Source organism: Lissotriton vulgaris, chromosome 1_1 (assembly GCF_964263255.1).
Source record: "Lissotriton vulgaris chromosome 1_1, aLisVul1.2, whole genome shotgun sequence".
NCBI classification, from domain to species: domain Eukaryota; kingdom Metazoa; phylum Chordata; class Amphibia; order Caudata; family Salamandridae; genus Lissotriton; species Lissotriton vulgaris.
In genome coordinates this window covers 2,130,724,456-2,130,741,764 of record NC_141685.1, presented here as the reverse complement: position 1 = coordinate 2,130,741,764, position 17,309 = coordinate 2,130,724,456, and the positions used below count along the sequence as shown (strand labels likewise).

The following is a 17,309-nucleotide window of genomic DNA, read 5'->3' as shown; positions in this document are numbered from 1 at the left end:
ATCCACATGATGAACTCCGTCCACTCCGGATCTCCGACCGACCCTTACCCTCACCACGTCTTCAACAAAGCCGACACTGTCATCGCACCCCACCTGCGGGACATCATCAACACCTCTTTCGACACCGCCACCTTCCCCGAGAGCTGGAAGCACGCCGAACTCAGCGCTCTACTCAAGAAACCTACAGCAGACCCCACCGAACTCAAGAATTACCGTCCCATCTCTCTTCTCCCGCTTCCAGCCAAAGTCATCGAAAAGACCGTCAACAAACAGCTGGCCGCCTTCCTCGAGACGAATGGATCCCTCGACCCATCGCAGTCCGGATTCCGGGCCAACCACAGCACCGAGACCGCCCTCATCGCCGCCACCGACGACATCCGAGCCCTGATGGACAACGGAGAAACAGCGGCCCTCATCCTCCTAGACCTCTCCGCGGCTTTCGACACGGTCTGCCACCGCACCCTAGTGCAGCGCCTCAGCAACGTCGGAATCCAGGAGAAGGCACTGGAATGGATCGTCTCCTTCCTCGACGGAAGAACACAAAGAGTCCGCCTACCACCGTACAAGTCAGAGGCCACCGAAGTCATCTGCGGCGTCCCTCAAGGATCCTCACTGAGCCCTACCCTCTTCAACGTCTACATGAGCCCCCTCGCGGCCATCGCACGCCAACACAACCTCAACATAATCTCCTACGCCGACGACACCCAGCTGATCCTCTCCCTGACCAACGACCCCGCCGCCGCCAGAGCCAACCTGCACGAAGGGATGAAAGAGGTAGCCGACTGGATGACGACGAGCCGCCTGAAACTGAACTCAGATAAGACGGAGGTCCTCATCCTGGGCTCCTCGCCCTCCGCCTGGGACGACTCCTGGTGGCCCCCCGCCCTGGGCACCGCACCCAAACCAACGGACCACGCACGCAACCTGGGCTTCATCCTGGACTCCTCCCTCTCCATGACCAGGCAAGTCAACGCCGTCTCCTCGTCGTGCTTCAACATCCTGCGCATGCTGAGGAAGATCTTCTGGTGGATCCCCACAGAGACCAGGAAGACCATCACCCAGGCCCTTGTCACCAGCCGACTGGACTACGGCAATGCACTCTACGCCGGAACCACCGCCAAGATCCAGAAGAGGCTCCAGCGCATCCAGAACGCCTCGGCTAGACTCATCCTCGACATCCCACGACACAGCCACATCTCCGGACACCTAAGAGACCTACACTGGCTCCCGGTCAACAAGAGAATCACCTTCCGCCTCCTTACCCACGCACACAAAGCTCTCCACGATCAAGGCCCGAGCTACCTCAACAACCGCATCAACTTCTACGCTCCCAAACGCCACCTCCGATCTGCCAGCCACGCCCTCGCCGCCGTCCCACGCATCCGCAGAGCCACCACAGGAGGAAGGTCCTTCTCCTACCTGGCCGCCAAGACCTGGAACTCCCTCCCGGCCGACCTGCGCCTGAGCCAAGACCACCTCTCCTTCAGGAAGAAGCTCAAGACCTGGCTGTTCGAGCATTAGCGGCACCCCCCCTCCCAAGCGCCTCGAGACCCTACGGGTAGGTAGTGCGCTCTATATATGTCTTTGATTGATTGATTGATTGATTGACTTCCACCGCATGCATTTCAAGCACTACTGTTTTCTCTTTGTTTAAGCACACCAAAAAGACAAAAATCCAATGTAGAGAACCGGAGATATGAATTTTTCAAGATTAACCACTTTATAGTTCTTAAAATATATAGCGCAACTCTGGGACATCTAGTCGCGCTTGACTGGGACAAAATCAATGTTTCAGGACGACCGCGATCATCAAGCTGATTACCTTCAGCCGCGACCCAGCCAGGATATCAGGTTTGTCCTGCTGAAATCTACAGAGCTCAAGACTTCCAGGATTTGACCGGGGCCTTGCGAAAAGTCAAGCCAGCAAGCCCTCTATAAATCCGGCTTGCCGAGGCAGGTCGAGTGACATCGGAAGAAAAAGCTCCAGAAAAGTTTCTAAATGTGAAGGTAAAATTTTGACCAGGCCTCCTTCTTAGTGTATCCGGCCAGTGCTCCATCACGGTTTCCCTGAAACTTTGACTTTGTCCCGATCAAGCGGGACCAGATGTCCCAGAGTGGCGCTATATGTTGTTAGCACTGTAAAGATGTTCATCTTTAAAATTTAGTGTCTCTGGTTCCCTACATTGGATTTTTGTCATTTTGGTGTCTATTTGTTCATATAAATATTTACTATTTGTATAAATTGGTATGGGATTGTTATTGTGTGTTGTGTATTACTTATTTGATGTATTGGTGTTTTTACATGCTTTACCCTCTGGTTTCCTAAGGTAGGCCCTACTGCTCATTGTCAGCTACCAAGGGTTGAGCAAGGGACTAAATTACTGAGACCTTTAATGGCCCCTATACCGTGTTAGTGGCCTTATTACTAGTGGTAGGACCATACTTACCCCTTCCAATAACCTACTTTCCAACACTGTCTTTCACCCATTTGCTACACCCACATGTGCTCTTGGTGATATTTTCCACAACCCATGAACTTTGTGTTGCTTCCATCACCCATGTCCCCTTTTTTGCTTGCTTCTCACACCCCCATATTGTTTCTGTCCTGTTCCGAATGTTGCTTTCACCCCACTTATGCCCCTCTTTGCTTATGCCCCTCAGTGCTTTTGACTACCTGATTTGCTTCACCCGGTGAAAAAAATAAGCTTTTGCACATTTCCTTTATGTTTACTTACCAGTACAACATGAATTGTTACCTAAAACTAAAAGAAAAAGTGGCTGCTTCATTTCATAGGTGCGCACCTGTTTGGTGCCTGTGTCGACAAAATGAGGCAGCCGGCCATAAAAAATTTTTTTTTAATTAAAATAATTATTTTAGCCATACTGCACAGCATTGGTCATAAAGTGTGGAATGGCTAAAGACAATTGGCAAAACCAATAGGTCCAAAGGTGAGACCTATTGGGTTTGCTAAAGCTTAGTTTTGAAAATCTGGTCACTCTACAGTAAAGGAATGCCTGAAGACAAAGGCCATTATGTCGCCACCCCTGCACCCAGGACACAAGTCCTAAAAAAAGAAGTAGTGGGATTAACCTAGTTAATCAGAATGCAAGTGGCATCACTGCACATGACATCATGGCATGTGATATCGCAGTGTGTGACTTTGCAGCACGTGACATCACAGTGTGTGACATCATGGCGCGTGACATCAAAGCATGTGGCATCACATGAATTGGCAACATAAGAAGTGACATCAGATTTTAAACCCTCACATAAATGTGTAGCAGGTCTGTCATGAGTGCATTTGAGCGCATTACCAGTATACATGCAAACCTTCCTGATTTATGTAGAAGATTCAACTTTTGTAAGCTACACATAAAACAACATTGCCTTTTGTCAGCATAAACATCCTCTACCCCTATTTTGCAATGCTAGAAAAAAAATGTGTGTCTTTCTTTTAGATCAATTACAAAAAACAATTTGATGGACAGAATGTAGATCAATGTCTTACCTTCACCCCAGTACAAGGATCTGGGCCTAAATCCATCGTTTTTTGCACTCCACACCACCCTGGGTCAGATAATGGCTTTATGCAAATCAGCTCTGACCCTGTGCCCCATGGGAACAGTCCAGTCCGAACTACAACAGCCATATCTTTCCCAGACCGGAATCAAGCATCCGAGGACCGGACCGGTTTCGAGGTAACACCTCTCATCAGCCCGGCTAGCATGACTCCAGTGGTGTGGAGGCTCTGGGACCCACGTCTGAGCTACCCCAGTACACTCAGGGAGAAAATTACAAAAAACAATTTGATGGACAGAATGTAGATCAATGTCTTACATTCACCCCAGTACAAGGATCTGGGCCTAAATCCATCGTTTTTTGCACTCCACACCACCCTGGGTCAGATAATGGCTTTATGCAAATCAGCTCTGACCCTGTGCCCCATGGGAACAGTCCAGTCCGAACTACAACAGCCATATCTTTCCCAGACCGGAATCAAGCATCCGAGGACCGGACCGGTTTTGAGGTAACACCTCTCATCAGCCCGGCTAGCATGACTCCAGTGGTGTGGAGGCTCTGGGACCCACGTCTGAGCTACCCCAGTACACCCAGGGAGAAAATTACAAAAAACAATTTGATGGACAGAATGTAGATCAATGTCTTACATTCACCCCAGTACAAGGATCTGGGCCTAAATCCATCGTTTTTTGCACTCCACACCACCCTGGGTCAGATAATGGCTTTATGCAAATCAGCTCTGACCCTGTGCCCCATGGGAACAGTCCAGTCCGAACTACAACAGCCATATCTTTCCCAGACCGGAATCAAGCATCCCAGGACCGGACCGGTTTCGAGGTAACACCTCTCATCAGCCCGGCTAGCATGACTCCAGTGGTGTGGAGGCTCTGGGACCCACGTCTGAGCTACCCCAGTACACTCAGGGAGAAAATTACAAAAAAAAATTTGATGGACAGAATGTAGATCAATGTCTTACATTCACCCCAGTACAAGGATCTGGGCCTAAATCCATAGTTTTTTGCACTCCACACCACCCTGGGTCAGATAATGGCCAGATAATGGCTTTATGCAAATCAGCTCTGACCCTGTGCCCCATGGGAACAGTCCAGTCCGAACTTTTAGATCAGTCACGTTGGACTTACTACTAGAGGAAATGTCAAACTTCGAAAACAACTTTGTAGACAGTCTTAACGTGCACACTGTCTGAGTGTCCATGGGACTAGCACACATTAACTAGAGACGTTTTTGAGGCATGTGCAAAGTGGCCAGTTGCCTCAGGGATGTGAGCTTTCCCTCTATTTGAACGCTCTATTGCAGCGTTTCCCAAATTGTGGTCCGTGAGACATTCCCAGGGGGTCCGCATGGCTCGAGTGCCTGTCGTCGTAGTGAAAAATAAAACGCCCAGGCGTCCTCACAGCACACAAGAGATGTGAATGTTGGCGCAGGGGCGGCGAGACCACAACAATACAATCGGGAGGCGGAGGCGGCAAATGGGCAGTGGGCAGTCAGGGGGCGGGGGCGGGGCCGCAGGGGGCACAGCGGCTGGGAAAACGAGTGGAACAGAAGGCAAAAGGGGCACAAAAACAAGGAAAAAACGAGTGGCACAGAAGGCAGAAGGGCACAAAAATTGAGTGGAACAGAGGGAAGAAGGGCACAAAAACAAAGGAAAAACAAGTGGAATAGAGGGCAGAAAGGCACAAAAACGGGTGATACAGAGGGCAGAAGGGCACAAAAAACGAGGGAAAAACGAGTGAAACTGAAGGCAGAAAGGCACAGAAAACGAGTGGAACAGAGGGCAGAAGGGCACAAAAAACGAGAGATATACGAGTAGAACAGAGGGCAGAAAGGCACAAAAAATGAGGGAAAAACGAGTGGCACAGAGGGCAGAAAGGCACAAAAAACGAGGGAACAACGAGTGGAACAGAGGGCTGAAAAGCACAAAAAACAAGTGGAACAGAAACGAGTGGAACAGAGGGCAGAAGGGCACAAAAACGAGGGAAAAACGAGTGGAACAGAGCGCAGAAAGGCACAAAAACGAGTGGAACAGAGCGCAGAAAGGCACAAAAAAGAGGGAAAAACGAGTGGCACAGAGGGTAGAAAGGCACAAAAAACGAGGGAAAAACGAGTGGAACAGAGGGCAGAAAGGCACAAAAAACGAGTGGAACAGAGGGCAGAAAGGCACAAGAAATGAGGGGAAAACGAGTGGAACTGAGGGCAGAAAGGCACAAAAAACGAGGGGAACAGAGAGCAGAAATGGATAAAAAATGAGGGAAAAACGAGTGGAACAGAAGGCAAAAGTGTCACAAAAACGAGGGAAAAACTAGTGGCACAGAGGGCAGATGGGCACAAAAAACGAGTGGCACAGAGGCAAAATACAGTATACAGAAATATAGGGGCAGCTAAGAACAGAAGGCAGAATGGGCAGAGAGGCACGGGGGCAGCCTGGGGAACAGAAGGGAAAACCGGGCAGAGACACGGGGCAGCGAGGGGTACAAAAAGAAAGCCCGAGTAGAGAGAGCGTGGGAACAGCAAGGGGAACAGAGGGAAGAAAAATGGGCACGGACCACGTACAGGCAGCGGGGGAAGACAGACAACAGCAGTCACATACACAACAATGAAAATACAGACATACAATAAAAGCAATAAAGCGTTGAAAGGCACATGTGTATATGTTACCGTTACTTGGCAGGCAGGTAAAAATAGATGCAGCCAGGATCAGCAGTAGGATTTTCGTGCTGCTGTCTCATTTCTCACTTTCCACAAGCCCTTGGGTGAATTATGTGTGCTGTCAAGCTTTCATATTCAGACATATCAAGCTTCTATTCTGTGTAGTCTTTGCAGTTTGTTGTTGCAAGGGAAGGGGCAGTGGGCATCCTAACGGGAGAGGGTCATGTCAGGTGCCACGCAAGGCCTCTCTATAATATTCCTTAACTGCACTGCTCACCCCTTGGTGGTAAAATGTTGTTCTGATGTCTGTGACTAAAGATTATGTCTAACAGGGGTTTATGGTGATTGGCATAGCATTTTTCCATGATCTCGCTGAAACAATATGCCTCCTGTGCAGTAACCTTCCTGCCATCTCTTGCACTTCCATGAAGAACCCCTAATATAGACCTTGAATTTGCTCTGTACACTGGACTATCTTGTTAGAATTTTCACAATGTTCGTTGCTCCTTGGGGCATGTCTTTATTATAAAATGCTTCATAATTGTATAATATTTTAGACCTTCTTAAACTGTGAATGGGTAAAAATGCTAATAATTTACAATCATTCAACCTGTTGCTGTAAGGAAGGGTCACCACTCCAAGGCTATGGAATGAGAATGTAGAAGTGCTGCTATGGCTGAGAGCAGGAGATTTGTACCACTAAATAATACCCTGCTGTAGGCATACACGTCCATGCCAAAAGACCCAACTAAGGCTGTCTCCCTCTTGAAATTGCCTCTGCTTCAAAAGGTGTTTTAAAAAGAAATTTAAATTGTACAAATTGCTTGGGGGTCCCCGGCTGCCAGTGGGGGTCCTCGAGAGTCAAAAGTTTGGGAACCACTGCTCTATTGCATTTTTCCATCTAACCCTCTCTCCAACCTGCTGCCTACCTCTTCCTCTGTCTCTCTTCCCAATGTCACGTTAAAGATTTCTGGGCTCCCAAGCAGGCCATATTTCAACTTTTTTGTGTGATCCTGTTAAACGTTTTAGGACATAATCTAGTATTGTTTGACATCATACGGGCTTCGATAAGCAGAAAATAAAAGGCATTTGTCACTTTACACCAGTGGTCGAAGTGAGGGAAAAAAAGTAGGGGAACTGTGGGTGGAGACTCAGAGGGTGGGGATAACCCAAGGATTGGATCAGTGGGCGGAGTCAGAGGTGTGGCCAGAATGTGCCAAACATCCCAATGTTTAGTATTTGTTTGGCATTTCACTGACCAGTTACAGCTTATTGTGTTATTGAATTCAACCAATGGATACACTTGATTATTTAAGGTTTAATAGGAGTTATTGGCATTTAAATACATTTAAAAAGTGGAATATATTTCCAATCACACAATGTTTCAAATATGCTTAAATGTGGAATCACAAGCCATTTGTCTCCAAGCCATGCAGTTTCTCTCATTATCACTTCTCTGCCCTTCTTCCACAAGAGCAGTTCAAACATGAATGGCAAAATATCCTAGTTTGCAAAGGTTTTCTATATAATTATGGCTCTGCCATATTTGTCACATAATACATCATCCACTGCATAATCTTGCAGTTTTAACTAATCATTTTTGTAGCTCAAACGGATAAAAAGCTACTAAAAACGTGACTTGAGTTGCTGCAAAGTGGACGACCCTTTGCAAAGGTTGACTGATCACCTTTCTCACTGCTGCATTTGCATGTTATACTGATACTAATGGGGCAGATTCTTTGCAGAGACTTAACATGTGTAAAAATGTCTGACTAATAAAGTATAAGAAAATATATTGCATTACGCTGCAGCCTTTTTTTCTGTTACATAATTTAGTCAACACTGCAGCATCATTTTGTCCCCCATTGTTGCATAATTCAAGTGGCTCATGAGCAGGTAGCACATGTTAAAAGTGCTTGTGCATGAAGCAGAGAGTGTGAAGTTTGCAAAATTAGTTTGGGGTGTGTGCAAATCCTGCATTGCCGATCCTTGTTGAGTTGCAGCTACTACTGTTGAAACAAGGCCAATGGAGGTACCAATGGGTGAGGCAGACTGGCCTCGATGGCAGGGCCGGCGTTAGTGCTGGTGGCGCCCTGTGCAACAATGTTTGTTGGTGCCCCCAATGGTCACCTACGCCTTGAACACTACACAGAGACAAACATGTATACATGTGTAAATCACTGTATAGGAAATGTTACGAAAGACAAAGGACTACAAGGTGTAGAAGCCACATGACAACCATACTAGTAGGCAGTATAGTTTAATATCCCACTGTTCTATGTTAGGATTTTCACTTACAAACTGCAAGTAACAAAAGGATCGCCCTGACACAAGCAGTAACCTACTAACCTAGTTAACATTATGTTTACTTTGTGACCTGCATGGTACATGTTCTTTGCAGCAGGCACATTAACCCTCTGTGCCACCTTTCCAGGAGTCAACCCTTCCACTAGACACAACTCTGATCTCTCTCTAGGAAGAACATTAATCAACAAAGTTTTCATGACATCTATATTGTTGCTGAAAGTTACTGGAGACCAGGAAGGAGGCAGCAAGTTTTTTTTAAAACCATCATATACTTGTAAACACTACGCACCCACCCAAAATAGGTACCTGTGACCTCAGTGACAGAGTCACAGTGACTGGATCACTGTTGCTCTCGGGTGTGCTGCTTCGTAGGCCTTCCTGCGAGGCTGGAGGTGAACTTCAGTATGGATTGTGGTGGTCAGGCCTTCAAGGTTAACCCACAATTGCCACTGCAAAAGTCCACCTGCTGGTGCTAAGACACCCGGGCTTCTAAGGTCTAGTGGGGCTTTCTAAGTTCTAGCATGGGAATGTGCTCCCTCAGGAGAGTGGTATGGGGGACTGGTCATGAAGGCTGAACCCGGCTCCCCGGTTCCAAATTCGACAGCTCTGGCCATAGTGCCACATCCTCTCCCCCACTGAACACCATACTGTCCCACTGAGAAAAACTCACACTGCCTTCAGCTACAACGCCCGCTATAAACACCAGGTTACAACTTAATTCAAATTATGCATTTGATAAGATTAATATGCTGCCTGAAAAAAAAATTTAAAAACAAACACTCATAGGGAGTGCAAGATTAAGTAAAGCATGTGAAATGTAAGCAGAAACAACATGGTTACCTTAACGATCTCTCACTCACTATTCAGAAATCAGCGAGTGGGGCTTTCTAAGGTCTAGCATGGGAATATGCTCCTGCAGGAAAGTGGTCTGGGGGACTGGTCATGAAGGCTGAACCTGGCTCCCCGGTTCCAAATTCGACAGCTCTGGCCATAGTGCCACATCCTCTCCCCCACTAAATGCCATACTGCCCCACTGAGAAAACTCACACTGCCTTCAGCTACAACCCAATTGTGCCCTGCTATAAACACCAGGATGCGACTTAATTCAAATTATGCATTTGATAAGAGTAATATGCTGCTTGAAAAACAAAAGAGTAAAAGCAAACACTCATAGGGAGGGCAAGATTAAGTAAAACTTGAAATGTAAGCAGAAACCACATGGTTACCTTAACGATCTCTCACTCACTATTCAGAAATCAGTGAGTGGTTTTACCTAAAAAGTTAAGGACATGACTACAGGGCCCTGCAGGGAACCGTTTCAATGTCCATTGCTTATATTCTTAATAAACGTAAATAGTATGGTTTAAAAAGACTACATCTATAAACACAGAGGTATACATTTTGTTTTCCAATCCACCCATCAACCAGGTACTGCAATACCTCTAGGAATGGTGCACTTCCCCACCTGGGGTCAACAATGCTGTTCAAAGAAAGACGAGAAAACAAAAGTAGCGCTTCACTGCAAAATCTGTAAAGTGAGGCTGATGTGTTTGGATGTGAATAAAACCAATCTGGCCACTTTGCAACCACTCTGTTTTGCTTTATTTAGTTATGTATTTATTTTTCATATTTAAAACCTTTTATTTCTCTCCATTCCGAGGCTGCACTTTGGAATAGAAAAATGTCAGAAAAAGGGCATTTCCCGCAAGAGTGTTTTTCTTTTTTTTTTTAATCCATCAGTGAAGTTTTACATTGGGTCTTAAACTGCCATGGTGCAGCTCAGAAATGAAAACATAGGTGATAACTATCTGAACTAGTGCCCCCAGTGAAATCTGTGTGTTTCAAGGATCGTTTTTCTGAATGAAACATAAGCTTGGCCTTGGGCCAAGGTCAGCGGACTCGATAATTCTCGCCTCGGTGCATACTCTAACCATGGGTCCCACTCAGCAACTCTGGGCAATAGCTTGCTTAATCTCCACTAACGGCCCCATCAGTGCCGGGGATGCTTGTCTTCACCTTGGAGATGCCCAGGAGGGACCATCTCACAGGGAAAGCCAAGATGGGTTCCCCAGCGGTATACAGTGCCGGGACGCCCCTTTGCTGAGGCAGCTGTGCGCTTTACAAGTATACGACATTTAACATTTACCATTTATAAGACCTCCTCTATCTAAGCAATAGGTCTGCTGCCCAGAGCCTGAGATACATGTGTAGCACGTGGGCCAGCTATGCGATGCGAAACCCGAGTCTGTGTATCTTTGTACGCTGACTGGCAACTCCAACCCCTATCTAACATCTCTAGTTTGGGGATATGTTTGCTGAGTCTATTAGAGATTTGTGACCGGAGGGATAGCTTTGCCACCCTTTGAGGTATGTGGCATTTGAAGGATTCATCTCTGTGAAAGCTTAGCCTGTGTGAAGTATATACCCTGAAGGATAGACTTGTTATACAAAGTCTGGGATGTGTAGGCCACTTGGAATAGCTCTTGTCGCTACAGTAGGAGTCTCTACAATCTATGTAGCACCATGGTAAGCTAGGATTTCTAAACCTGAACCATCCCTGTAACCTTAGGGATAGCTGCAATAGCCTGAAAAAAATACCATATGGAGTAACTTTAATGTCCCAAAAAGGGACGGGAATAGCTGTCTAATCCGTTAGTTAGAACACTGTGTGAGACTTTAGCCTCTACGATCTCTCCTTTAAGTGATAGGGATAGGTTTGTTCCCCAAAGCTTGAGAAATATTTATAATGTTGGCTGGCTCTGCCATTTGAGGTTTGACTCTGAATATCTTCTCTTGTCCAGTTGGCAGTTCTGAAGCCTGAGCCTGTAACCTGAAGAATAATTGTGTGACTCTGTAAAACACGTATAACCCGCAGGCTAGCCTTGCTGCATGAAAGCTGAGCATCAGTTTGGATATCTGTTACCTAGGAGATCGCTGCTTAAAGCGCACATCTGTAAGATGTTTGGTACCTGGACGAGTGCGCAGCACCCTAAAGTCATAGCCAATGGCATCTGTGTGCTCTGAATTGTTGTAAACACTATGCACAACTCTCCCCTCACCGACACGTGGGAACTGGTGATGAGCATTATGCAGGCCACTACTGCAGCTTGCACAGTTAAGGACTGCACAACTGTCTGTCCAACAACAAATGTTGTCAGTATATAAACACATCTTCTCTGTATTTGTATGTGCATTAATGAACTGCAAAATCTGTCAATGCAACTTTACAATAACAACACATCACTGTATCAAGATGGCGCTACAGCAATTGCGATCAGCCGGGCTCTATCTTAAAAGCGTTTATAGTACTCAGTATGTTTATATAATGTACAGTTAGCATAAAATTTACCTGACAGAGCAGAAGTATGTGCCAGATTTTCTTGAGATAAATTAAATTATATCCCAAAACTGAGACAAATTAAACCAAATGATATGCCTAAACAGCTGCCATTCTGCCCTTTTCCTCAATCTATGTGGGTGACGATGCGCTCTATCGTTTATAAGTCTGTGCGAAATCTTACAAACTCACCAAGTTTAAAAAGAAGCAGGGGGCTTCAGGGGCTCTACATGGTAATAGTAGACATTCCCATGGCCACAAGGAGTCGCTCAGGGTAACGAGTGAGATGCTGCCTAGCCGCTGCCTCCCTCCCTTTGCCATGCACTCAGCTCCTTCCATCTGTCGCTTCTCTACCCCTCACCCATGTAGTTTTGCAGTTTGCCCTCAAGCCAGTCCCTGAATTGCGCCCCACTCCAACTCTGGTGTCTCTAGAAGTGATTTTTTTGGCGTGTCTCACACTCGGCCTCATAAAGGGCAGAGGAGTTCAAGGGGGGCCACCAAAGCATCCTGATGTGACCATTGTATCGGTCACAGTGGGGGCTGGCAGGTAGCCTCAGCAGTGATGAGTTGTAAATCACTGCACAGCAGGGCCATCAGAGGCGTGCTAACCCAAGACTGATGGCCTGTTCAGTGTTGCTTTGGAGGCCCCTGCTGTTACAGAGGGGAAGCGGGAGGAGGCCGTGGGCACTGCAGAGGCCTTGCTCGAGGCACCTCACAGGGGACACGGCTGAATGCTACAGCTGTAATTTTAATTAGGAGCATTCCTGCCGTCCCGGAACGCTTTTTAAAAATAAAGAAGTAGGGGAACGGACTGTTATCATTTTTCAAAGTAGGGGCACGCCGTGCCCTTCCGTCCCCGCCCACTTCTACCACTGCTTTACACATGGGAATCAGTAAAATACACTCACTCTTAAGTGGGTGATAAACCTGAAGCAACGAAACCACACCCCCGCTGCACACCTGGCATTGAGAGAGGCTAGCCTCTCCCACGACTGTTCTGGTATTAATTAGAAATGGTAGTTAATTTGTCAGTCGCTGTGTGCGTTCAGAGATCACTGTGCTATGTCAACAAAAACACACAGAACCACGGGCGGTGTATTCGCGCACTGGAATGTGGGCAAATGTTTACCATATCCCACGTAATTTTCAGGAGGCGTAAAGCGCCACAATTCGCTCACGCGTCCTGTCACTCAGGCAGGTTCACGCCGGCGCCTCTTACCTGTCCCGCCGGTGCCCACTGGCCCATGACTGCACTTCTGCTCAGAACTATGCCCACATGTCATCCTTGCTTCGAAGATCCGAGATAATCCTTCAGGCTCCTCGCAGTCCCTGACAGACACCCTCCCGCCTCTCTCTGACAGACACCCGCCTCTCTCTTCGACAACAAGGAAAGTCCTGGCAGAGGCTGCTATTGTGCGCAGAGACCTCGCAGGTCCCAGACCTGCTGAAGAGCGCGCGCCGCTCTCCCAGGAGACGCAACGCGCACAAGCGCACACGCAGCTTCCACAACTGGGCACGCACGACGCCCGCCCTTGGAGATGAGAGAGCCGGTGATACACACACTACAAATGTACAGGATGCTTTCTAGTGGAATAACCTAAGGTACTACTTCACTGGGCGGGGTGTACACATCTTTTCATGGACGTAAAAAGTATTTAGGGGAGACGCTGCCTCTGAGCACGTTGTATGGATTTCTCTTCCTATGACGTCGCATTTAAGGTTTTTTCCGTGTTCCTTTTGTTACTGTTTGCTCACTGACTGCTATTTAGAAACAATACATATTGTATATCTTTATACGCAAGTGTCGTCTTTTTGTTGTGGACTCTATGATGGTGCAGATCTGAAGTACGAGCATATAAATGATCGATTCTCCTTCTCACTTTAGCCTGCTTTCTATGTCAATGAGAGGGTGTGAGTAGCCTGACGCTTTTTGTATTTTAATTTGCTGGTGTCCCAATGTACTGAACTTAGCATGCGGGCTGCTGATAGATCCGCTCAAAATGGGGAAGTAATACAATATGGAAATTGCAGCCGGCTGTGATCAAAAATGTGTATTAAAAATCTGCAACAATATCAACACACATGCTGCCACCGACATCTGTAAAACGAGCAACGTTTACCCTGGTGTTAAAAACCACAACAAAGAGGATCTAAGAAAGTGCAATCGTCCAAACACCTCAGTATATTGCTTGGGTAAAACGAAATCCTCAAACAATATGAAAAACGTTAGCAAAGAATGCAGAAGAAACTAATGGGTCGTTTTCAGTATGATGGCCCGTTTGCCACACCACCAGCGTAGAGGAGTCACTGCCTCAGCCACAACTCCAGCAAGCAGGCCTCCATATCAGGAGATACCCATACTATGAATGAATGGTCGTACTGCTGTCATGAAAGTGGGTTCTGGAAATGAATACTCAAAAGTATGAGAACATACATCATTTTATGCTACAAATGTTTACATAGCTCACATCAGCAGTTTCCAGTGGTTTCCTGCTACCTCTCCAATCACTAATCATTATTTTCAGTAAATTAAATAAAGAACATTTCTGAAGTTTAAATCTAAAAATAACCTGTCAATGTACAAAAACTAATATTTTTTATTATATATTCAAACATTCTAAAAGTGGGATATACAATGAATTGAAAATGATGCAGATGCCCCCTGCACAAATTAGGTTGGAGTTTGGCCTAGTAAAACAAACACTGGGCCGGCAAGCGGACTTCGTGAACTACTGTCACAGCTTCAAACTTGCAAGGGAGTGCTCTCTAGGCCATCAACTCTGGTTGGAAAACAAGGCAGGACCTTTCAGCTATGAGAGCCTTATTACATCAGTGTATAACCACCCTTGGCCTTTCGTCTGCCTGGGACCTTAATCTGTGCTGAAATAAACTAAAATGGATAACAAAACAGAACACCAAAGTCCTTTCTCTTCTGGAAGAGAAGCAATACTTGTCAAGGCGGACCCACGGATGTCTAACACTCAGCAGCTACACAAAGGTGTACCCCCAAGGTTACATAGCGGTTCCCCACGGGAATCATATAAAGGACAGTACTTAAAATACAGACTGGGGGTATTGCCTGTATTAAAGCATTATCATCCTTGGAGAGGAAGGGTAGGCCAAGGAATCTGTAGGCTAAGCGAACAAGGCCCTGAGGACATTATTCATGCATTGTGCCTTTGCAAAGCCACCTTGGAAGATCAGTGTAAACTCCTATGCAAGAAATTCAATACCAGAAGGATAAGGACATGTAGATGGGTGGTAGCATCATGGTTTATCCCACTGATATAAGACTGAATTGTACGCTGGTGAAATTTTATCAGTTGGTGGTGAAAAGGGTACTGGCTAGAGGATGGAAGGACGCTGCCAAAGCCCAGTGAGCAGTATTTTGTATTATTGTACTGTAACCACGCACCTGATTTGCCCCGTCATAGCCATGTACTTGAACACATTTCAGCTATTTTAATGTTTTGTAATTAATGTGTTTTATTGTATTGAGAGTACATGTATTGGAATAGTTTTAGGAAAATACAAAAATAAACATATGATTAGAAAAGTAATGTATTTATTTTCAATGAATATAAATGTTTACCTAATGTTGAAATTTAAAAATAGTTCATAAAATTTTATAAAACATACACAATTTTTAACATTAAATAAAATGTATTTATATTTTTAAATGTTCAAAAAAAATCCCATTTATTTTAATATTAATATCTGGGAGGTTTTATTTTAAGTCTCGGCCTTCATGATTTTCAATGGAAGGGTTTTTGGAGTACACGTTTTTGGCCATGTGTGGCACTGGTCTTATTCCAGCCCTGAGCTGGATAACATTTACTGCTTTTTTGGGTTCATTTTGGCTGCAGTAACTATCGAAGGGCACTTTGTGAATAGGGATCGTCTTACTGTTTTGTGGGTGGGTGAATGTCCGTTGCTTAATCCTCCCTTAACCCCACCTTACTCTTCCCTTAACCCTGAGGAAATATACATTTTATGGTCAAGAAATGTTCCCTAACGTGTACCCCACCGTCTCCATGTACGAGCTTAAAGTGCATGTAACTTCCCTCCTATGCCAGCTATGAAGACGCAAATACATTTGCGTTCAACGTTAACATGTCCTCTTTCAGATCCACCCTGAATGGGTCGGATATTCTGTTCCTAAGTATGCCTTGCCACCGTCTTTGTATGGTGCACTTTCACGTATTTCTGGTTCTGTGCGAGCTAGGCCCTGTTTTCTGTCACCGAGCCTCTTTTCAAAGTCATCTCTGCCTCCTGAAACTGCAACGTGGGATGCCCCCCGTGAACTCTGTCCTACTCCCTGCGAGGCGAGCGGAGCCTGGCTCGGCCTGCTTGCCTGCCAAAGACAGTATTTTACCTTCACGTTATCAGCATAGTCAAGCTCAGCTTCCCGAAAACACATTCCAGTTCAGCAGAATAGATAAACAACCCCTCAGCTGCAGAGTAAAGGGCCCGGCCTTTCTGTCTCCATGCAAGTAATCCGTCAGGCCGAAAGACGTTGGCGTCGAGGATATACCCCCGAGACAAAGGCTGTCTTCTCTTCTCAGCTGAGGGAATACAAATCTGCAATAGCCCGAGCTAAATCTAGCTACTTCTCCAACAAGATTTTGAATTCCACCAATAGGTCCAAGGATATTTTCTCTATTGTCGAGGAACTATCCAACCCGGCTAGAGTCACCATTGCCCCGCTTCCCTCCCAGCCTCTGTGTGATTCCCTGAATCAGTTCTTTGTGGACAAAATTGTTAAAATTAAAACCAGCATCTCTGCTCACGTCTCACCTGCCTCTTCCCCCGCCAGCACTCCCTCTCACCCCATCACCCACACCCTATCCCAGCTTCCCCTCATCTCAAAAGAGAACTTCCTCCCCCTCCTGCTCAAAGTCTCTTCTGGCTCCCCCAGCGATTGTTGCCCCCCCTCTGCCCTGCGAGAAGCTTTTACTTCCTGTCCGGACCCCCCTTTAGCTCTTTTAAACAACTCTTTAACTATGGGGGTGGTTCCGGCCTCCTTCAAACGGGCAGAGGTGGTCGCCATTTTGAAAAAACCTATGGCTGATCCGTCCACCATGAGCAACTATCGCCCTATTTCCCTCCTCCCTTTCCTCAGCAAAGTCCTGGAGTCCCACGTTACTCAAACCCTCACTTCTTTTATAGAGGACTCTGGTGTTTTGGACCCCCAGCAGGCTGGGTTTAGGCCTGCGCATTCCACAGAAGCAGTCATCCTCTCTGTGATGGACGAACTACGCAGGGGCGCCGACTCTAACACCTATCAGGCCCTGGTTCTCTTGGACCTGTCGGCCGCTTTTGACACGGTCGACCATGACGTTTTGGTCGACCGTGTCAGAGAGGCTGGCATTCAGGGCACAGCTCTGGACTGGGTGCGCTCTTTCCTGACCCATCGCCATCAAGCTGTCAGGCTGTCCCAGTTCTCTGCCTCCCAAGTCGAGTTGTCTTGTGGTGTCC

General features: G+C 46.5%; 1 protein-coding gene across 2 annotated transcripts in view; it reads right to left on the bottom strand.

Annotated features, from left to right (window-relative positions):
* The window catches only part of PTPRR (protein tyrosine phosphatase receptor type R), a 945,480-nt gene that overhangs the window by 566,300 nt on the left and 361,871 nt on the right, over positions 1-17,309 (bottom strand). Inside the window, exon 1 of one of the 2 annotated variants that reach the window (XM_086921867.1) lies at positions 13,051-13,308. The exons of the other annotated variant lie outside the window; for it this stretch is intronic. Within the exon in view, the coding sequence (XP_086777993.1) occupies positions 13,051-13,077 (27 nt within the window). The 5' untranslated portion in view covers positions 13,078-13,308. Of the gene's footprint in view, positions 1-13,050; positions 13,309-17,309 lie in introns of those variants that run through there. 2 annotated transcript variants of the gene reach the window in all.